Source organism: Dermacentor variabilis, unplaced genomic scaffold (genome assembly GCF_050947875.1).
Source record: "Dermacentor variabilis isolate Ectoservices unplaced genomic scaffold, ASM5094787v1 scaffold_14, whole genome shotgun sequence".
Taxonomy (NCBI): domain Eukaryota; kingdom Metazoa; phylum Arthropoda; class Arachnida; order Ixodida; family Ixodidae; genus Dermacentor; species Dermacentor variabilis.
The window spans coordinates 2,948,337-2,972,188 of NW_027460302.1; the positions used below are offsets into that span (position 1 = coordinate 2,948,337).

At 42.5% G+C, this 23,852-nt stretch overlaps 1 protein-coding gene across 2 annotated transcripts; it reads left to right on the plus strand.

Annotated features, from left to right (window-relative positions):
* The first annotated feature begins 1,207 nt into the window (after nucleotides 1-1,207).
* Nucleotides 1,208-22,674, plus strand: LOC142567669 (uncharacterized). 2 transcript variants are annotated; one of them, XM_075677848.1, is made up of 11 exons: nucleotides 1,208-1,422; nucleotides 5,458-5,558; nucleotides 8,713-8,820; nucleotides 11,606-11,759; nucleotides 14,425-14,502; nucleotides 14,581-14,628; nucleotides 14,788-14,865; nucleotides 14,966-15,022; nucleotides 18,738-18,865; nucleotides 20,244-20,457; nucleotides 22,502-22,674. In XM_075677848.1, exons 1-11 carry the CDS (start codon nucleotides 1,242-1,244, stop codon nucleotides 22,657-22,659), a joined length of 1,305 nt encoding a protein of 434 aa, XP_075533963.1. In that variant the 5' UTR covers nucleotides 1,208-1,241; the 3' UTR covers nucleotides 22,660-22,674. The 2 variants fall into 2 exon arrangements, with proteins under 2 accessions (XP_075533963.1, XP_075533964.1); XM_075677849.1 differs by having other exon boundaries at nucleotides 8,719-8,820.
* Nucleotides 22,675-23,852: the final 1,178 nt, after the last annotated feature.

Genomic DNA, 23,852 nt, shown 5'->3' on the forward strand with positions numbered 1-23,852 from the left:
TTGTTTTCAACCGCTCTTGAACGTGTGTTCACTGGGACTCTCTCAGCCCGCGGCGCTATAACAAGGCATTTTCACCTGTGCTCAAAAGGAATTGCCGAAACTAACTCGAGCGATGGCAGCAAAAAATTACAAAGGAATCGAAATATGTATGTGAAGCGGAAAGCAAAAAGTATAGCACGCACCGCTCTCATCTCCCGCTTACATCGAACGAATTCTTGGACGATACACCGAAATCGACACATATAAGAACCCGATACAGAGTCTCAAATCAAAATGGTTTTACCAGCGAAACAAAACGCAAAAGAAGAAAATGACAGTGCAGCAATTGAACCGTACTTATTTGCAACGCACAAGCAACTCAGGAATGAGCAAATACTGTGCAGCAGCTGGCAGTGTTGGAGCAATTGAATGGTCCTTTGGGCGTGTATGTGCGCGGTTTCACGTTGTGCTAATTAACAACAATGGCCCCAACTACGACGACTTTCTCAACGGAAGAGACACAGCGCATATCGGGGGCAAGAATTATTCGCCACTATATATATATATATATATATATATATATATATATATATATATATATATATATATATATATATATATATATGCACACACAAACTGATAAAACTGTACCAAGACACTTATTAACATTTAACAGCTCACTAAAACACCAGAAAACAAACTGAGTGCAAAGATTCCAGCTGTTAACAGGCGTTTATTTATTTCATTCGGCAAAACGTAAACGCGGTCGCTTTCCGAATAAAAACCCAGGAAGGAACACACTGCAGGATTCTTGGTCACGTTTGTTTATGCATAACACTCGTCTAAACGCGTACTTTAGTCAATGCTTGCTACACTTTGATAATATTTTGCGGCTATGTTAACACACTTGCAATTCGTTAAGCGATTGCGTTTAACATAGAATACACAACATTTGTACGGCACCACCATATATACATTTCGCTTGAAAATTATGTCTGTAGACAATATGTAGCCTGTGTCACCTAATTTTGGGCGCAGACAAAAAAAAATGAATTGATGACTTTGCTACTCGTTGAAGATCGGCAAGCGAACTTCTTCTTGAAGGCACTTTCTCGCCACGGAGTTGTTTTCTTTCACGGAGTTTTCTTTCGTCCATACGCCATGACGAAGCCGGTTGTAACGTGGTGCTGTAGCCGAACGTAGCCGAATCAATCCGAGGTCACTGCGGTTGGTACAGCACGCTTGGGCAACAATAAGCTACGATGCTGGCGTACGTGAAGTACCACGATAAATATCGGGCTATTTTGCCCACCCGACTCATCAAAGTTTTTTCCCCGAAATCTGAAGAAGATTTCGACAAAGCCAAAACCGTCCAGGCGTTCTGGCGGAGCGAGGACGGTGACATTCAAGGATACTACCCAGCCTTTGTTGTCGCTCTGGCAGGTGAGTGTGCCCTGCAAAATTTTCACCTCTCTTGATGGTTTTATGTTGCGCATATGGTCAACTACATTTCTTGCCGGCTGGATGTATGTGAAACGTAGATTTTCGCTTAGTTGCCGTCGCGAACTGACGTGTGCTATGTCGTGTTCCTTGCACGTGCCAGTATTGCTGATCTAGCCGGCGACGCATGTCATTTGTAATGCGGGTGTGACACGGGCACTTTCGATCGCTATCGAGCCCGATCGGGGCCGAAAGTGGCCCGTGTGCATTAAGTATAACATTCACAATTTATTGTTTGCACACGCAACTATTCTTATGCCAGCACGTGTGCATGCATGAAATACATGGCCGTGGGTCTCGACAACGTTGCACCTGCGTGCTTGTCTAAAGAAACGCTACCTGCCCTCATATTACTTTATGTACCGTACAATTCTAGCAGTCTGTGAAGGCCAGATTGCCAACTATACTTTAATTCTTTATCATAGTTTTGCATGTTACTAAATTGGCCTTAACTGAATTCAGTTATTAACTATTAAGTGTCAGCATCACTGTACTGTTCGCCGACGCTTGTGAATAACTTGTACTGTATTAAGTTGCTTTTCCGCGTGTGTTGGTGTCATTGTAATACTGCTTCCAGCTGGTAGTAAGTATTCCAATTGTATACTTTAAGTTCGCTGCTAGTACTTGTTTCATAAGTTCCTTGAAAATTGATTTTTGTTTGGTAAAGAGCAATATGATCGAAATGAATGTCGCAAACGCGCTTGCTGGTTCAAATATTTAATTTCTTTTGCCTCTGTGAAATGCCTTCGAGTGCCTTTGTGATGCAACAGCATTTTCTCAATACTGCTACAGAATTTTAGTGCTCACTTTAGTTTTGCAAAAGCTGTTGCTCAGAAATGAACTTGAACAAAGATGTTTTTAGGAGCAAACAGAAAAAAAGAAAACATTTTGGCCCAATTTCCTTACACTGGTACACCTGGTGGTCTTTGTTAAGCATAGCCTACGTGATATGTTTGTCATAGCTGCCCTTTCTCTTAGTGTCGTCACAGCCACTACAGTGCTCCGTATGTTTTCATCACTGTGCACCACTACTTTGGAAGATCCATCGAGGTGGTGTAGTTGCTTCATCATTGGGATGCTGATCCCAAGGTCACATGACATAATACTGGCTGTGACAGTTTGATGGGGGATGAAACGCAAAAATGCCCTTAAACTGTGCATTGTGTGGATGTTAAGAAAGCCAGAGTGGTCAAAATTAACCCAGAGTCTCCTACTATGGTGCGCCTCACAGTCATATCCTGGTTTTGGCACATGAAACACCAGAATTTCATTAAAGCGCCCCTGAAACGGTTTGGACAAATTTTGTAGATGCTTAGGGTACAGCTATAGTAAACCATTCGCACCACAGTTTGTGTGAAGCGTCTCATATTAAGGGAGCTACGGATGATTACAAGTTACCCTCCTCCATGGCCATGCATTTTCTCCAACTTGTTTGCTGAGGCATCGGGGCTAAGCTCCACCTTCACTGGTGCTGCGTCATGATAGCACATCGTGTCGTCTACTTCCGGTTCTCTAAAACCAAGTGCATGAAGCCTCTCCGCCAGCAGCTTGGCAGTCGACCCTAAGGGAGAGCTATCGAAGCAGCAAAGCATTGCGAGCATTCTGTCACAGCACCAAGTGTGTCCAGTATTCCGGTAACCACAGGCGTGATGGGCATTTCGACGGATCGGTGGAGGCGTACATTGAAGCTGATGACGAAACTTTAGTGTAGACGTACGTGAGCTGCCTGATCGGTCTGCATGGCCCAGCCACCTGGTGGCACAGAGCTTACAGCAAACAAATACCTAATATTTCTTTAAACAAGTGTAAAATATTTACAAAAACAATGTGTTCACGATTACGCACCTGAGGAAATATTACATCAGCAGCAAAGTAGAATAGAGTTCATTACAGCTACTGTGTTTGTTTGAGCTCATGCTACCAGGTGGCTGCACCGTGTAGACCATTCGTGTTTGTGCCTCTGCTCATCCCGTAAAATGGCACGGTCAAACGGCCTGACCCAGTCTGCTTGCGCTTGCATTTACCCAAACACCGGACACGCGAAACACTATTAGCCCAGGGAACGATCTACAGGGGTTCTGCGAGCACCGCTCGTGTGACGTCAGGGCACGGACTCTCGCCTGTCTGCTGTAGTTCGGGCAGTGTTCGGGTGCGTTCTGCGGTGGTTTTGTTTGTTGGCTGTTGTTCCTTCTGCTTGCACACTCATGGTGGTAGTCTCAAATATATTTTTATGGCATCTTAGTTTGCGAAAATTTATTCAAAGAGCTTATTTCTTAGATGACGGTACAGTGCTCAAAGGCAACGCTATAATGCCAGCCGAAGGAGCACAGGCTAGCCCATTGCGGGTTTTTCATGCGCGGATTGACAACCGCAAGAACATAGCATATAAGAATCCAGTTATGATACCATACCTCTAGCGGTTCAGCAGGTATGTCACAAACGCTGGCCTCGTACGACTTCAACAACAGTTACCTTGATTTTAATTCGCTAAAACAGGTTTGCTCATGACGAGTAGTTCATGGTATAATATTGAATTTTTGCATTTCTTCACAGGAACACTCGGCAGTAACACGAGGACTTAACAGTGCAGTTTAGATTCTACCAGCACCACTTGCTTCTTTAACTGCTTCTGAAAATTAGGCGGTTCTTCACACGTTTATTTTAAGGGGCAGTTTTTTTAAGTAAAGCTAATTAATTGAAGCTTACAGCTGTTTGCAGAATACGAAAGGGAATGCACCAATGTATATTTCCTTTTCCATGGTGCATGTTCAACTCACTTGAGCAATTTACTGGTGTTTGCTGCTTGAGAAATATACACGATGAATCTGTTTGGCAAACTGACACAGGTTGCGCAGTCCAAATTTTTTTAGTGAGGTGTACTTTTCGGACCAAGTGGCTGCAGCGAGAAAGAAGCTGAAGCATCATTCATTAGTAATATGGGACATATTGAATTTAATTCCCCGGTGCAGGGTCAAAACTCAAGTGAGACATGTAAGACTTGTGATGCCTTGCTTAAGAAGGTTTGCGAGATTTTCTTTTACATACTGATGAAGCGAATAGTTCTCCAATTAAACAACACTCGATCGAGACAGTGAGGTGGAAGGTGCTTGACTTTTGCTTTTCTAGGCAGCCTAAGCTGCACTTATGTACCTCGAGTATGCTTTAGGCATTACAGTTGACGCTGCAAAAAACTGCCTCGTGGTTTCAGTTCGAACTTGTAGTGAACTGATAGGTTTCGTGAACAATGCGTGCTTCGCCATAACGACAGTGGGTTGCTTCTGTTGTGCGAGGGGTGTGCCATATTGTAGATAAAGGCCACTGAGGGCCACCATGAAGCATTTCATCGCTTGCAATTATCTCTCGATCTTAAAATGCGAAGGTTGTGGGATCGTTCCCCACCTGCAGCAAGTTGTTTTTTCATCCACTTTCATTTCCATTAATTTATTGTTTCTTTATTTCATTTGCTAAGCACAACTAATTTCCCCTATGTTGTCCTTGGTGTCAGTGTTTGTTGGCTTCTTGTGATATGACAAATAAAAATCAGGCCCCTCGGTTAACCCCTTTTGTCTTGTTTAACCAAATGTTCGGGCATACATAGCTGCAGTTGTATCCACAGTGATGATCACACAGGCACACATTTAAACAAATAAAGCTGCAGACACTGATTATGCGGCTATCTAATAGATGCACACCTGCCTCCTGGTCCTTAACCACTGGGTGTAGCCAATTGTTTGTGAGTAAGGTTCCTGTGCCTGTGCTTATTTGGAACTGTTGTATGACGAGAACCGGGCGTTGTACAACAGCTGTAAACGAGCACAGGCAATGGAACCTTAAAGTCATCATACAATGATATACAATGGTTATTATATAGGTTGTGCTTTTAGTCTAGACTTTGCTGTGCTCTTTATCATTTCATTTTTATATGTTCAAAATATTCCGATACATGTCACTGGTAAAAGTGTACTGCTTTTTACCTAGGTGGTCTGGACTCCCTGCGACTCAAAATAAAAAGCATGCGGGAGCCATTTCCAAGGCTAATTGAAGCGGATGAAGAGGAGACATCATCGAGGAAGAAAGAAGTGGGTTTTACTATGTGCTAAAGCTATAGATTAATTTATTGTAGTACACAATATGGTAGAAAATTTGGTGTAGCACTGAGCATCTATTGAATCCTTGTTTGTGATGAAATAAGCAAATAACTTGAATGTCACTGTAAGTCTTTATTTGTTGAGTGATTTCAGGTAATGTCATTAGGTGACCTTGGTAATGACCTTGGTAGGAAAAGAGCTCAGGGTGACTGACAAATTTGGTTGGTTTGTGCATGAAAAATTATAGGTCATGTGAAGGTGGTGTGCAGCATTTGTGCATTCTGTTGCTATTTTTCTAAGTTTGCTTGAAGTTTAGGGATGTGTATCACAGTAAAATTGAGAAAGATGTTTGATGATATTGCTGCAAACTTTATGCTCACAGCACAACATGTCAGATAATTTCTCTGGCCATCAGCCTTCTGCGTGTGCATTGGATTTTATAATAATGTATGTTGGGCCTGCAGGGGCACATTCTTCTGCAAACTTTGTCTACCTTTAACTGGAAGGAGTTGCAAAGTGGAATGTTATAAGTTAATTATGTGGTTTATCAATCACTTAATATAGTGGCACTGGCTTATTACAGCAAGAGTGACAGGACAATGGGATAATAACCATTTCATTGCTACATGCATACCTGCCCACTCTCCAGAACTTTTCTTAAAGTTGACCTTGGGCTCCTGCTACATTTTTATGAATGTCTGATCAATTCTACAGCATCAATGAGAGGGTAGCAGTAGTCGTAATCAAACTCAATAAAAGGTATAAATTAAAGGTAGTACAAACATAAGCTCCAACATCCAGTCACGACGATGCGGAAGTAGATCAGTTTTGTGAAGATGTTGAATTAGCGATGAGGAAAGTGCAAACGCAGTATACAGTAGGAATGAGGGACTTCAATGCAAAAGTGGGGAAAAAGCAGGTGGGTGAACAAGCAATTGGCAACTACTGTGTCGATTCTAGAAACGCTAGAGGTGAGATGCTGGTAGAATTTGCAGAAAGGAATAAGCTGAGAATATATAATGAACACTTTATTCAGGAAACATAGCAGCAGAAAATAGGGGGGGACCTGGAAAAGCCCTAATGGTGAAACAAGAAATTAAATTGATTTCATACTTTCTGCCGATCCCAGCATAGTGCAGGATGTAGAAGTAATAGGTAGGGTAAAATGTAGTGATCATAGGTTAGTGAGGGCCAGGATCCACTTCAATTTAAAGAGAGAAATAGCAAAATTGGTCAAGAAAAAACAGGTCAACTTAGAGGCAGTAAGGGTAAAAGCAGACAAATTTAGGCTGGTACTTGCAAACAAATATGCAGCCTTAGAACAGAGAGATGATGACATAGAGGTAATGAATGAAACCGTAACGAGGCTGGCTTCAGAGGCAGCAATTGAAGTGGGAAGCACGGCACCAAGGCAACCAGTAGGCAAGCTCCCCCAAGTAACAAAGGACCTAATAAAGAAACAACAAAGAATGAAAGTGTCAGGGCCTTGCAGGACATGAAACGGGGAAGAGCTGCAGGAGCAAATGGAATAACAGTCGATTTAATCATAGATGGAGGAGACATAATTAATGCTTGGAAAACTGGCGACTCTGTACGAAGTGTCTATCGACTTCGAGTCCCAGAAAACTGGAAGAATGCAGACATTATGCTAATCCACAAAAAGGGAGACGTTAAAGAATTGAAAAATTATACACCCATTAGCTTACTCCCAGTATTATATAAAATATTTACCAAAATAATCTCCAGTAGAATAACGACAACACTGGACTTTAGTCAACCAAGGGAGCAGGCTGGCTTCAGGAAAGGTTACTCTACAATGGATCACATCAATGTTATTAACCAGGTTATCAAGAAATCCGCACAGTACAATAAACCTCGCTATATGGCTTTCATAGATTACGAAAAAGCATTTGATTCAGTAGATACCAGCAGTCAGAGGCATTGCATAATCAAGGAGTACAGACCGCTTACGTAAATACCCTGGAAAATATCTACAGAGATTCAACAGCCACCTTAATTCTACTCAAGAAAAGTAGGAAGATACCTATAAAGAAAGAGGTCAGACAAGGAGACACTATCTCTCCAATGCTAGAAGAAGTATTCAAGCTATTAAACTGGGTAGGCTTGGGAGTAAAGATAGACGGCGAATACCTCAACAACCTTCGGTTTGCCGATGACATCGTTCTATTCAGCAACAATGCACACGAGTTACAACAAATGATTCAGGACCTTAACAGGGAGAGTGTAAGAGTGAAGTTCAAGATTAATATGCAGAAGACAAAGATAATGATAAATAACCGGGCAAGGGAACAAGAGTTCAAGATTGCAAGTCAACCTCTAGAGTCTGTGGAGGAGTAAGTTACTAATCACAGGGAACCACAACCATGAGAAAGAAATTCACAGAAGAATAAAAATGGGTTGAATCACATACGGCAGACATCGTGAGCTCCTGAATGGGAGCTTACCATTATCATTGAAAAGGAAAGTATACAATCAGTGCATTTTACTGGTGCTGACATACGGTGCAGAGACTTGGAGGCTGACAAAGAAGCTTGAGAACAAGTTAAGGACTGTGCAAAGGGCGATGGAACGAAGAATGCTAGGCGTAACCTTAAGAGACAGAAAGAGCGCAGTATGGATCAGAAAGCAAACGGGTATAGACAATATTCTAATAGACATTAAGAGAAAAAAATGTCACTGGGCAGGTCATGTAATGCGCAGACTAGATTACCGTTGGACCGTTAGGGTAACAGAACAGGCACCAAGATAAGGGAGCGCAGTAGAGGACGGCAGAAGACTAGGTGGTGCGACAAAATTAGGAAATTTGTAGGTGCTGGTTGGAATTGGTTGGCGCAGGACAGGGTTAATTGGAGATCGCAGGGAGAGGCCTTCGTCCTGCAGTGGACATTAATAGGCTGATGATGATGATGACATTATGCATCACCAAACCTTGACATAGCTTAGTGCACAAACACTGCACTTCACCTTTACATATGTTTTGTGATTCTTCAGTATTTTAATGAGATTTGGTAGGATGCATTTCAAAATCAGGGGTTCAGTGGCATTAAAAGCGTAAAAAAATTGCAACTGTTTATTACTGTTTGGTTAGCCTTACCCGAGATTACCCAAATATTCCACCATCAAGTTGCAGGAGCAGCCCACAAGCAGGACAACAAAAAGGAAGAGGCTGGAAGCCGCCAGCATTTTGCACGAGCGCATAATTGCTCAATCGGAGAATGGAGCAGAATCACAGGTTTGTACCTGTTGGGATCATTTTGTTGGCACTTCAATCTGGTTAGCACAGTATGTCTAAGGGGACATGCAGCATGGTTTAAAAAATTATTTTGTACAGAGATGTAAGTAATGGTTGGTTTTGCTTCAAGAAGTGTCATTTGTTGTGCCTTGGGAATATTGTTCATGATTATTCAGCCATGTTTCTAACTATTGGTTTTCTTATTTATATATAATTTCAGAAACCTTAGGTAACATTTGGAAAGACAAGTTTCTATAAATGAAAACACCTATTTCATGTCCAGCATACTTGGAAAACACGTCTGACGCAAAACAAGCCAAAAACAACGTAATTAGTAAACATGCATCCTGACATGCTTGCACTGAGAGCTAGCTTTAAAGGAGCACTGACACAAAAATTTGAAGTCGAGATAACTTGCGAGATCGATTTAGTTGGTCACACGCACATCGTCTATAAAATATCAGCGGCGAATATCGCTTAGAACATATTTAAAATCAATTTTAAAGTACGTGCGTGCAGCCAACCGCAAAACAGAGCACCTCGCGACATTGACATCAACCGGGATTGTAAATAGCCAAGAAAACGCTACGTCATGCGGCTACGTCACGAATTTTCGTTGGCTGCCATGCGGCTTACATGTGCTCTTCTTCTCTGTTGTTGCTTGTTCTAGCTGTTGTACTTGTAGTGGGACGCTCTCCGTGTCGCTGCAACTGCAGTTTTTGTTGTGTCCATGGGGATATTTCCCACACTATCAGCTTGACTGCGCTGCCACAACGTTCAACGCCGATTTGTTGTGTCTTACCATTGATTATGGCTGATGCGAGGGTTTTGTTGAGGTTCGTCCTCGCCATCGCCGGCCGCAATATCTGAGTCGCTAAGTGATTGGCCACGTCTAAAGCACGAGACACATGGCGCGATTTTCCGTGCGATCTGTAGTACGGCGCGTCGTGTGCGACTTGCCGCGTGCGGCGATTCGGGACACATGGTACGAATGAGCGAGCGACGGCCCAGAACCGGCGCCCCTGCGTGGAAGTTCAGAATGCTGCGTAACTTCGAACAAAAAGTGAAAGCAACCGTATTTGCACAGCTATCTTGTTTGAAACAAACGATGACAATATAAACACGTCTATGCGAGCACTGTAGACGTGTTTCCGCAAGGCCGCGTTAGCAGTATCGGATCCGTTGACAGCCGCCGATAGCCAGCAGCCGTCAGGCATAGCTCGCTGGGCCATCGAATCCTCGTATCGAATCCGACACCGGTTGCGCTTGTGACACGATCGCTTGCAGCTCGTATAACGAAGCGCCTATGTTAGTCGGCACAACGTGTACACAGTAATGTCACGCTTAAATTGCAGCACATTTGATTTCATTGGCGCCGACAGAAGCGAACGAGCATGCCAAGCGAGCTTGCGATCGCTGGGAGAGGATGTAGGCCTAGCTCGCCGGCCGTCTATCCGGGGCCGAGAGTCCTTGCGATGTGTCCGCAGCTCGTAATAAAGCGCCTAAATTCGCCAGCACAATCAATGCCTGAACATTTATGTTCCTCTTAAGTGAAAATACGGTTACTTTTCCCGGTGCCGTTAGTAGCGATGAGTAAACAGGCCAGTCAGGCGAGCCGCTTCGTGTACAGACGATTGCTGGCGCGTCTGCGCTTGCCGTGTCCGAGTAGAAATCACGCCAACGATTTACTATTTCGCACAACGTTTTATAACTCGCACTCTTTCGAGGTCACTTTATTCTAGAAGTTATTTCGTGTCAGAAACAAATTGTAGCCCATTTATATGTCGCCGTCAGCGGCGAAAGAGGCCAGCGTTTCGACCAGGGAGAGAAAAAAAACCAGTCGGAGCGGCGAGGTGCCCGCTCGCCGGCCCCACCCCGCCGGCTCTACCACGTGGCCATGACGTTCACGCTACCGGCGCTGTCATTGGCTGCGGTCGCCCGACCGATGCGGCAGTCGCACGACAATATTCAGCAAGTTGGTCGCGCACGCTGGCTGCGCGTCAGAGCATACGTCATGGCTTTTTGCGAACAGGTGACCACTTTGTTTACATTCCCGTTGGTCCCGTCTCGTTGCTCTCTGGAACCGAAACTTCGACTGGTCGCTACAAAAAAAGACTGCAAACAATTACCTGTCGCGCTCTGAAGTAAATGGTTTCGTGCCGTGATTATTGGGTCATTAACTACTTATTAAAGCAGAAAAAACCACGTGGATTTTTTTTGTGTCAGTACTCCTTTAAGACATCTGCTTCACAACTCCTTTTACGGATGCAATGTGCACATTATTCAAAGAGTTGGCACATGTGCAATCAGAATATTTTTAAAATGTATGTGACATATGTTATATTTTTTGTCTACCATTGTTTTTTAGCACGCGTCTTCATGGGCACCTGCAAGGGATATACACCCAAAATTCAGCAAGCTGTTGTAAAGCAATCTCGGCAGGAACCTTCGATGTCAGTCCCATTGTGCAGAAATCAATGGCAGAAATGCACTTTCAATGTGGTTCACTTCAAATTTCTCCCATGCCCTCTGTGTTATTATACCAAAAGCCTTATGTATGTCATGATCAGTGGAGAGCTTTCGTTTAGAACACTATGTGGAATCAATTTCTAAATATTGAACTAGTTGTGAATGTAAGCGAATTCTGCTGAACACATTACTTCACATAATTTATAAAAGTAACCACCGATTTCTGCTTCGACGGTTTGTTTGCTAAGCCTAACTGGGCGTTTTCTTGAATATCATGTAAATCTCTCTGGGATAATTAATTTTCTTGGTGTTTCAGGAGAACGAGGAACCACAGGTTGAAGATGGGTTAATTGCGCAACTTAGAAAAGCACTAGAAAAGAAGGATCAAGAGAACAAAAGACTTAAAAAAGAACTTCGGGAGGCAGCATCATTAAATCAACGGCTGACAAGTGCTCTGCTGGACAAAATTGGTGAGGATGGGCCCTTTCCTTTTTTGTCTTTAAAGATAACAGATTTGCTGGGTTCACCTCAATAACATTCCAACACAGATGAGTATCCTGGGTTACAGTAACGCTGATTACCTTATAAAAAAAATGAAAACTATATTGGCAGGTTTTTATGCAGTTTCGTGATGAAAATGTGTAGGATTGAAATACTATTCTAAAGTTTCCTTGAAACTGACGCATATAGGTGTCTTTTTTTTTTTCTTTTCATGAGTATAGTTAAACCAGTTTATAATGGTGAATGAGCCGTACTTTGGAACATGAGGGATGCATTCGGGGCGGTGCGGCATGGCGGTGAGATGGCTGCAGCAGCAGAAATATCACTTGATCATATTTCTTTCACCAACAGGAAAATTTTGCAGTTGTGCAGAGTAGAGCTAATATGCTGCAGCGTGGACTCTAGTTCACGGTAACTGCCATTTGTGGGCAGCCGGTGTGTAGAAAACGTCGCAGCAAGGTGCTGTGCCGCCAGTTGTACGATTATGTGAAATTTTATTTATGTATTAATTTATATACTTCAGCATTTTTCATGTTCTTTGGGATAACAAAGAACAAACTCCCCACTTCAAGCTCTTTTCTCTTAAATTACACCACATCTTTTCCAAAGAGAAAGCAGCTCGATGTGGTCCATGGGGAGGTAATGAAGGAAGTGGCAAGTTCATTGCAGGTGTCAGCTTTTGTTTCTTATTGAACTCATGTTATCTGTTTACTTGCCTTAATATTTAGAAATGTATATGTTGGCCAAAGCGGAAGCATATAAATGAAAGCCTGAAGAAGCATGCGCAGAATGTCAAATCAAGAGAAGTCCAGTATATCAGGATTGTGTTAATTGAGGAAATAAATGTGTTCCAGAACAGTGATTGTGTTGAAAATAAAGGCACTTGTGTTGGATAGGGGCTTTCTGCATTGAGAGAATTGCAGGCAAATGTGTGTTCCAGAACACAATGATTGTTTCGAAAAATAAAGGCACTCGTTATGGATAGGGGCTTCCTAGATTGAAAGAATGGGAGACAAATGTGCCAGTAGGCCCTAGTTAAACATGCATGAGAAGGAATGTTTATACATTTATTGAAGCTCTCACTGACTTGAGCAGTTAGGTTCCAGTTGCGGTGGTTGTATGTCTTGCTTTTATTGTCTGATTAACCTTGGCCTGCAATTTGGAAACTCCTCAGCATGGATCATGTAGTATAAAGGTTGTAAACAAGGATAAAGTGCCTCAGAAAGGCTGGCCAATGCTTCAATAGGATGTATGTTCGTCAAAGGTGGCCTCGTCATCCTAGACAGGTAAGTTTTAATGGGGTAATGGAGTGACGTCATGTGCAGTCAGTAGCGGCTGGCTGGAAGGAAGAGACTGAAAAGAAAATGGGCACTGTCATTTGACATCTCTAGGCGTGGTTTCTAAGATGAGGGGACAAGAGTAAGAAAGTGGGAAGGTGGCAAAAAAAAAATTGAAGGATTTAAGACGGTTCAGTGTTGGGGGAGTGAGACTTAGTGAGCCTTCAGAGGTGTCTTAGGTGGCATGCGTTTGTGGTTATAGAAGAGCAGGTCAGTGTGTGAGTAACAAAAAGACACGAGTTGAAAGAATGACTTGACTTGCATAGCAGCAATGTGTCAGGTAATTTTTAAACTGTTAAGATGGCGACACGAAGTTTGGGGCTATGAATTTCACTCTCCCACTCTTGTCCCCTCGTCTTAGAAACTGTGCCTAAAGACATCAAACGACAGCGGTCATTTTCTTCTCGGTCTCTTCCTTTACAGCCAGCTGCCAACAAAAACGACCACACCTAATGTCACTCCACTAACCCGTTAAAGCTAACCTGCCGAAGATAACGAGGGCACCTTTGATGAACATAGCTCCTCCTATTGAAAGGTTGACCAGCCTTTCTGAGGCACTTCATCCCTGTTTACAACCTTTATATCGCATGTGCGCTGCTCCATCTGTCAGCCCTCTTTTTGATTCAGCATGTAATTTTGCATGTATGTATTTAACCCTGAAAAGCCCAATGTATTATTTTTAATACTGAATTGGCTGCCTAAAAACTTATGCACTGGAAACTTAGTGTGGAGCCAAAACTAGTGTTTTTGATAAGCTGCAGGGAGTTTTCAGTTTGGACAGTCTTGCAAATCAATTACTCATCAAGTAATTGTAATAGTGAATAATTTTTGCTGTAAATTGTTTCATGGTTTCTTTTGTACCAATTTATCATCCGTATCCAGAAATGAATGTGATCAAGTTGTTTTGATTTTCTGTAATGTGGAATGGTGCTCAGGTCTTCTTGGAGTTCATCTTTTCTACCTCACCTTTAGTTGCAGGTTCAGTGAAATGTCATGTGTTTTTCACTTGGTTTCTGTCTCTTTGCACTGGTTTCCTACAATGCATACATACCAACTTGCCCAGCTTACTGTTTTAGAATGAACTGGTATATAGAGTTCTTTCATGCTTGCATGGGCAGTAACATTTACGTGAATGGTCCCAAGAGGCTGTTTATAGAATAACAGCTAAACTATTTGATCGCTATCTCTCCATGAAGGCTTTTTCAAGGGACAGAAAAGCTTAGAATTATATTATTATAGAGGGCTGTGTTATTGTGAAATAGTAATGGGGTTCTTCCTTTTGGAATTTTTTCTTTAGAGGTAGCCCGAGCCACAGCAGAAAGGCTAGGTGGTGAAGTCATCGCAGAGTATTTGATGCCCTGCTCTTTGGATGCAGGTAATGCTTTCTTTCTGCCCTTGAATGTCCCAATTTCATAATATACTAGTCACTCAACTGTGTTTTGTGCCATTACAGGCACTGGGCTACCCAAGGAAATGGTGCCAGAGAGGGCAAATGATGCAGGTATGTTCAAGTGTTCTGTTATTGGCTGCTACTTGGATAGCTATATCTAGTTGAGCTGTAGTCCACTATACTCGGAGATGGTGAACAGTATTTCTTTTTGCTTTGTATTTTCTAGAAAAAAAGTTACATTGCTCACTCGCATATCTATTTTCTATGCAGGCATTGATGCCTTTGACGTGCCCGACATTGATGCCTTTGACATGCCCTGTAGTGAGCAGGATCTTGCTGCATCTTCTGGTGAGTATTGGCTGCATTCTTCAGTGTTGCAAGGAAGGATGACATAATTAGTACTATCTTTGTTTTTCACATATTTGGATGACTCTCATTATTTGTGCAGGCATTGATGCCCCTGTGGAAGGTGGCCCCATCGCGGGACATTGTTCTGCATCCAGTGGTGAGTGTTGAGCGTGCTTTTTTGTGTTTAGGAAGTGGATGCTATTACTTGACACCACATCCTTGTTTAGTGCATGTACTTAGACAAAGCAGAATTGCAGTTATACTATTGCCTTTGTTCTATCCTATTGTTCTGGATCAACAATAACATTATGTGGGTGTAATTTAGCAACAAAACAGCAAATCCAAAGGCAAAAAATAGCATACGTGCAGTTTACAATGTCTAGGATGCGCAATAACTGCAACACATTGCACATCCTAGATGTTGGGCGAGTCTGATATGGGCCAATCTAAATGTACTGGGCCTGTCTAATCTAAATTTACAGCTTGACAAACTTAACAAAAGAAACCTATTTTAAAAGGTTTTTGAAATGAAGGTTAAAGTAAATCAAGATTGACGAAATCTCGTCTAGTCTGAAAGTAACCGCATAATAGGAATAAAAACATAATGCTGACCAAAATGGGGTTGTCTAAAAATTCTTATGCATTTCAGCTTCCACACGGAAGCCTTGTTCATTGAGCTGAGAGGCACAAAACCTTCAGCTTAAATCCACATAAAAAAAATCGTTTCAGGCATCTTGCGCATGTTGGCGGGAGATTGCCATCATTTCGATTAAGCGTGTGTGCGGTTGTTTGCATTCTCAGGGATTCCAGATACTATCGCTTCGTCCAGTTCTTTTCTTGGGCGATGACTGAAGCTTGGCTCCAGTTGGAATAGTGTTACGTGGATTCTACGTCTTCAGCAAGTGCACTGGAAGGGACTTTTTTTTTCACATCATTCATGTGCTCCTTTAGGCACTGCTAAAAATTTCCGCTTTCACTAGTGTAGACATAATTGCAGACTGCGCACAGTATCTTATATATTGACAATCCCATTTTGGTTGTTGTTTTATTCCTATTATAAAGGTTAAAGTACTTCTTAGTGCTTTTTGTGGCAAAGAATGGAATTATACTACTTGACCAGGTGATGCAACAGGTGGCACTTATGTAAAGCCTATCAATGAATAAAAATAAGGCCATCAATTAAAGTTTGGCACTTCTGCACTTACTTTTTGCCATTCTCCCCCCACACCTCCAGCTTTTTGCCTCTTTTGTCATCTTGTGACATTGTGCGGCTTTCATTTCATTGCTTCTTTGATCAGAAGTGTGTCATTTATAGACGACTCTCTGCCGCTACTTCTGTTACAGTTGCATGTATACTTAAAAGGGTAACTGACACAAAATTTGTGTGTCATAGCCACCGACTTTGTAATCAGTGGGTGTGACGCAGTTCCTTAAACGTGCAATTCCTAAATGACATATTTTAATTCGATGAATTAAAAGAACGCATGAAATGTTTTGCTGAAGGGTTCGCTTACAAGGGACCTTTGTATGTCATGAACATTGGATGTGATTACAAGGTATCACTGATGCAGTAGTAACAGCTGAATTGTGATCATCCTTGTAAAAACCTTCAAACAGGATAATAGGAGAGAAAGGTGCCAAAGATAAAAGGCGCTGTGCATTTTGGCAGAATCAACAATAGGGGACCAAGCTCATCATTCCTTGTTTAAAGCCGGAAAGTGCAGAGTGAAAGAGCGCAGTGGTTTATTCGGTACTTAAGCTTTCTGAAATACATGGTCATTGTGTAGCTTGCAACCAGTGGACTTGACTGATGAACATGTGAACCACCGTCTCTTAATTTCATGACATGCAAAGATGCTTTGTAAGCAGACCTTCTTTGACAAGAAACTGCCCTCCATTCGGTGCACATTCTGAAATGGTCATCTTAAAAAAAGGTATAAAGGGTGATGTTTAGCTTATTCAAGAAATTATGCCATGCATAACTTTTTTGCATGAGTCGACAGCTGTCTAATAAACCAGCCATGGTTGCTTAGTGGCCATACTGTCGTGCTGCTAAGCACAAGGTCAGGGGATCAAATCCTAGCTACGGCGGCCGCATTTTGATTGGGGTGAAATGCAAGAACACCCATGTACTTTGATTTAGGTGCTCATTAAGGTACCCCGGATGGTCCAGATTAATGCAGACTCTGTCAGTATGGCTTGCCTCATAATCAGATGGTGGTCTTGGCACGTAAAACCTGACAATTAAAAAAATTTTATCTATCTGATAAAGCAAGAAAAATTGGATCCACAGTTGTTTTAGTACTCTTTTACGTGAATCCGCAGCAGAAGTGTCGCATGCTAATAGAGCTTGCGAGGGCCACATTATTTCATCAGAAATACTCTTAGCCACACAAACTAAATGTGGCAGCTGCTCTGAAAAATCAGCTACAATGTAGTATAAGACATGTATCATCTTCTCAGGGCCTTGTGCAAACTACAACATTGTCAACTAAGCTTGGGAACATCCCATTATGTTCTGTACGATTTTAATGCTTGCATCAAAGCAGTCACACCTTAGCAGAGTTCTCTCAGCGACTTTGAGGATGCTGGGATGTTGAAAAGCTAGTTAATGCATATAGTTGCATTCAAATGAAGCACAATATGCGTACAAGCACATAAACAAGAGGGGAAATACATGAAATTTGCCGACTAATGGAGTTCAGCATAATGCCACAATTGGGCTATGCTTTTACACTGAAACCTCATTAAACCATAGTTGGTCGGAGCGTGGAAAAAGTATGTACTAAACGGTAGTATTGCTTAATGAAAATAGTATGAGATTGCCCACTTAGCTGTCAAAAACGGAACTCAGAAAGAGTGTGATAAAAGGACAAAAACATGCAGTATTTATTCACTTCGCACGACAAAAGTCTGCTATTTTCATTTTCGTTTGATGACCTGGCCTAGCAGCGACGACAGCAGCCTCAAGCTTGCTGAAGCTGCGAGTCACCTTTTCAGCCAGCCCCCTTTTCTCGGCAAACACTCACATGGCAGATTCCTTGTTGGCGCTGCATATCCTCCATGCACGGGTGCTGTTCTTGTCAGTACAATTGCATTCATGACGCTGACATAACGTGCAGCTTCTGCTACTGTCAGGTCTGAATCGCTCACGCTGTCGTCCTCATCACTGTCGGTAGGTGACACTTTGGGAACGATGGCGAAAAACTGAACCTTGTAGCCGTCATTTTTTCACAACTTCTTTGCATTCCAAATGCCACAAACCGTAGTCAACAGTAGATGCCTGTCGCGTGCCAGCACCAACTTCGTGCCACGTTTCATGGCACGATGTCCAATTTTTCTTCTATGCTGAGCACCCGGTATTTTTTATCTGAGCTTTGGCATGATGCGAGTCCTCGCTTGCACGACGCCGAAATTATGTTGATGTGGCTTCACGCGCAAATACTTAAGGCACTTGGAGACTGTTCTGACCTCTGAGACTTGTTGTTCTAACTGGCCGTCCAATGAGGACGACGCACCGCCATGATTGCACGACGAAAAGTGGAAACACTACGCACTAACCGATACGTACGCAATAAGCTGGTACGGTTCGTGCAGATACAAAACGCAATGTGTTTAATGGCCGCTGAGTCAGGGATTTGATTTTACTACTTTTAAAATGAAACTACTGTTTAGGCAGGTACAGTTCAACGAGGTTTTACTGTAATTGCATTTTTTCACAATGTAAGTGTATGCAATTTGATATGAGTGGGTTCAACTGTATTTGGTTCTAAGGGCATAATGCTCCCACACAGTGTCCTTTAGCATTGCACTTGAGCTCAAGAAGCACAATGGCGACTATTTATTTTGATGTAATGCTACCAATTTCGCAGAGAAACAACAGCCTGCACTTGCAGCACCCCCAGACTTCACAAGCTCAAGCCAGGCACCAGCAACACCCCCACACTTCACAAGCGCAAGCCAGGCACCAACAGGCTTGTTTGAAGAAGTCAATGGCCAGGTGACACTGCTTATGATTTATTGTGATTGTAATTATAGTGCAGACAGTCAAACTTTTTTTGCCAAGGATTAACTGCATGTTGTAAATATTGTCCAGTATTTGCTGTTTCGCTTATTTGGTGTGGTTTAATGATATTTCATAAGTTGTGGGAGTTCTGTGTTGTATACACACCAGTGAAAATTTAGTAAACCTTAAAGCGGGAAAATCCAAAGCGTGCTCTTTATGCATTTGCTTACACATGGGCATAGTGCACAGTAGTACTGTGAACTTGTGTTATGTGATCAGAGTTTGGTCAAATAATATTGTAGGGGCACATTCTTTTTTGTGTACACTAGACATTTAAAATAGCTGCTGCATTGAATGACACCGCCGTTTCAATCTGCCCATTATGATGTCATATTTCTGCTGATAATGATTTCTAGGATCAATTTAGCAGCAGAAAAGCAGCAGACTGCTACAATTTCGCTTCGCTTTAGTATTAATTATCAAGGAACTGCAGAAGTTAAATCTTAAGGTGCTACATATGGCATACAGGGAGTGATGTCGCCCTTTTAAAGCAAAAAATCCTGTTTTTGATGGGTGTATGATGAGGATTGGTGTCCGTATACCTCCTCCTGAGGCTAAGAAGAAACGGGGTTAACTGAGAAGCCCTTCTCATCATATCATGAGAAACCAACAAGGACACCAAGGAAAACAAGGGAAATTACTTGTACTTACTAATTGAATTAAAGAAACGATAAATTAATGGCAATGAAAGTGGATGAAAAAACAACTTCCCACAGCTGGGGAGCGTCCCCACATCGTTGCATTATGCATGCAATGCTCTAACCAATTGAGCTACTACGGCGCGCGACATAGTAGGCCAGCGCCACCACTCACATACCTTGGCAGCGGATGTGGAGCATCCTTTCTGCCGCAGGCGTCACGAGTACATGATCTTTCTGGGTGAAAGCAACTGTTCAATAAACCCGCACATGCTATATGAAGGCATCAATGTTGCCGGATTTGAGACCGTCATTATGTAAGAACGAGAAGAAAGGGGGTTAACTGAGGGGCCCAATATTTATTAATCATATCATGAGAAGCCAACAAACAGAAAACATAGGGGAAATTACTTGCACTTACTAATTGAATTAAAGAAATGATAAATGAAAAAACAAATTGTGACAGGCGGGGAATGATCCCACGTCTTTGCATTCTTCCTGAGGCTGTTGCTTACAATGGTGTGTGCAAGTTTATTTTGCTGATGACTGTTTTACATTACTAGGTAGCGAAATTTTTTTCTTGTCTTGTGGGATATCTACTTGACTCCTCCTTTATAGATAGTTATATTTTAGCAAAAAAATAATTGTTACTTTTCATCACTATCTTTATGCAGGTAAAAGTTGGTGAAAAGACCTTCATGCCATTAGACAAATGGCTGTTTGTCATGAAAAACGTATCAGATGCCAAGTGCGGTTTGGAGCTGGCCAAACACTTTTGGCTACCTCCCGAGGCTGCCACACGCAGCCTTACAGGCCAGGCGTGCCGCAGCATGGCCACGAATTCAACAAAGCTGCCGGCCACACCAGAGAAGGTGGAGATGGTAAAGAGTAAGTATATACTACAGCAGACATTTCTTCACACTATTACACATATTGCCCTGCAGTGGCTATGGTGTTATGCTGCTGACCATGAAGGCTACAAGCTTGACTCCCACTCGCTTCCAATATGGGAAGAATTCAAGAACATTGGGTTCTTCAGGAATTCCTGAAGAAACCAATGTGGTCATAAAAATCGGGAGCCCTCCACTACAGCATTTCTTGTAGCTCAGCTATTTTTGCTATGTTAATTCTCATCAGTTAACCAATTGGTCTACCCAAATAAGTCTGTAGAACCAAAATGTATACACTTGACTCCAGTGATAGAAAACTCACCTCAGTGGAACTACTGTATAAACTTAAATAGGGTTGCAACATTGGCTGGCTGCCCATTGGAATGATAATGATATGATGTATTTCCGTTAACTAGTCCAGTTAATTCGATCCTGTTCTGAAAGCTTCAGCTGGCACTCATACATTTACATTGGCTCAAATGCATTATTTCTATCTGAAGTTGGCCTTCGCTAGCTAATGCAAACTTAGGTAATCATAATCATGCATGCTGTGACCCCCCGAAGAGTTGTTCAATAGCTGCTGTGTTTGTCTTGGGTGTTACTTAAGGCACAGTGAATGCATTGAACATATATCTTCCTCCAAATACCCCATTTATGGCTTGCCTGTGGACATTTTAAGAAGTGAAAACAGTTTACAATTAGTTATACACTGTTTGCTTGGATTTAATGTGCACATTTTTTTATAGTAACATTAGTCTAAAAATTTCCTCCGCAGTACAGTCTAATGAAAAAGACGAGAAAACAGTGCCGTGCACGCCTAGCGAAGCTATGTGGGCTGGATGCAGTGCGTGGCCAAAGATGAGTTGGAGACTAGTGGTATAGACTATAAAAGCAAGCTACTATAGTTCAAATTGCCTAGCATTACACAGAATATGATAGCTGCACTTTTCTTCGGCAACCTTTTGTGCGCAGGTAGACATTGTGCAAAAGAAGCAGCATACCGTATTTACTCGCGCAATGATCGCACCCATGAATTTTGTCGTCAAAATTCATTTTTTTTTATTTCCCGTGTAATGATCGCACCCCGAACTTGCCGCAGCGATATGTCGTGCACCAAGTGTAGCTAATGTTGATCGCATTTACCATCTGCCGAATGCTCTGCGAACGACTCAAGACAAACCAAGCGGTCTGCACGCACCAAACATTCTTAAGTAGATGCCTCATTTCATTACTTTCATCACTTTCTGCACTTCCACAACTAAATAAAAGCTGCAACCAAACTTTCCTTTATTATGTGTAGGCTTTATAATGGTTGTGGTCAACAACAACAAAAAAGGCGCCTTTCAATGCTTCTCATTTGCACTCGTGGGCATGCAACAAATCGCGAGTGGCAACGATAGTAGCCACGTTTACAGTGATATGTTAAAAGTGTACCCTGTTCATACGCCGACGCTTGTAACACAGCTAAGATATTCACCCACCCTTAGCGGAAACGTGCCGTATTAGGATAGTAGTGAAGACAGATGCCGCAGTTTCTGCAGGATGCCGGCCCTGTGTTTTGATGTCACTGGCAGCTAAGCGCGCCCATCTGCTTCTGTCCCCCCAAAGTGGACATGGCTATGTTATTGCCGCAAACTTGCCAATATTATTCATTAATACAGGAAAAACTGTTTCAATGCACGTAATGCACTCACGAGAAGAAAAAAATATCGCGTTCAGCGCGTTCGGCTTGCTCCGCCGGACGGCATTTTTGTTTTGGTGTCCCGCAGCAAACGCGGCAGGAAAAAAAATTTTTTCTTTTCGCAAGAAATTTCACCCGTGTAATGATCACAGCCCTGACTTTGCGTCAATTTTTCTGACAAGAAAAGTGCGATCATTAGGCAAGTAAATACGGTATATATGCAGCCTATATATCCTTCACTGAAATGTCCTCAATCCATGTCCTTCACTTAAATGAAACTTCATTGAACCCTACACTTTTTCTTTCCCCTCATGTTGTTTAAGTGGATACCACTGAGCATCACTTCTGCAATATTTTTCAGACTGCCTGGCAAAATACATTGACCTCCACCCCGCACCACAGCCACCTAGGGAGCATCGCGTCAATGCTGTAAGGAAGTACTTGCGTACTTTCTTTACCGAAGCAGCACGGCAGGGCAAGAGAGTGCGCAAAGCTCCAAAGCATGCTGACATGCAATAAAAATGGATTATATATAAGCAACGGTGTTACACCACTTATTGCAAGCATGGTGTTATAGTGCCTGTTAGGCCTATTATACATGTTTGACCTAACTTGCAAGTTTTTTTTTCTCCATGGGCAAGCTGCTTTTCATGTTTCTTGGCTCTGAAATCATACATGGCAAACATCAACATTATAGGTCAGTTCGATTCACCTCAACCACTGAACCAGTTTACAGCAGGGTGCAAGTATACAGTTTAGAAATTATGCAGCTCATATTTAGTGGTGCAAGCCCAACACTCAAATGCGATACTGTCCAGACGCGAGCAGGCACAATGTTTTCTCTGCCTAAAGTGTGCCGTTCGCGTCGGTTTAAGAGATGATTTGCCAGATCCTTGCCACCGCCCACCATCTACCCTCCACACCCACCATTCACCCATCATGCCCGCTGCCCACCATCCACCCAGCATGCCCGCTGCCCACCATCCACCCAGCATGCCCGCTGCCCACCATCCACCCAGCATGCCCGCTGCCCACCATCCACCCAGCATGCCCGCTGCCCACCATCCACCCAGCATGCCCGCTGCCCACCATCCACCCAGCATGCCCGCTGCCCACCATCCACCCAGCATGCTGCCCACTACATTAATCCACTATTATGATGGATGCTGGATTCCGCTATGCCCATCATGTGTGTTTTTCCAATAGGGTAGCCATAGTTGGTATGTACTATGCTTAATATGCCAATAATAAATTTCTCACATGGAGCTTGAGCAATCATGATGATGCATGTAAGTATCCATTGTATGGGGAACAATAATGTATTAAGTTGTTTTCGCAAATTATGATGGATAACTGCCAATTAGTGGTATTTGGAACACAGTCGCAGTGTCACTGTCAGATACAATGGACACAGTATATTCGTGCTTTTTGAGTTATTGAAACAATTAGTTTCTAATCTAGTACAGGTATGTACACTGATATGTATCCTAAACGCAATGATAAGACTTCCCAATTGCAATTGAAAAGTTAATTCAGTTTTAATTAAAAAGGGTCCTTCTTGCAACATGGCATGTGAAAAACAGAAAACAAAAATTATACTAATCATGTCTCTTTGAAAATTGATTGCATAACTGCTCTGTAGGTCAAGCAGAAAATTTAACAAGAAATAACGTGCCTAAAACTAGTTGCAACAAACAAATTTGTTCCTACGA

Coding starts and splice junctions, on each gene's coding strand:
- LOC142567669 (XM_075677848.1), top strand. CDS start 1,242: ATGCTGGCGTACGTGAAGTACCACGATAAATATCGGGCTATTTTGCCC. Junction 5,559..8,712: donor CATCATCGAGGAAGAAAGAA/GTGGGTTTTACT, acceptor TCCACCATCAAG/TTGCAGGAGCAGCCCACAAG. Junction 20,458..22,501: donor GAAGGTGGAGATGGTAAAGA/GTAAGTATATAC, acceptor AATATTTTTCAG/ACTGCCTGGCAAAATACATT.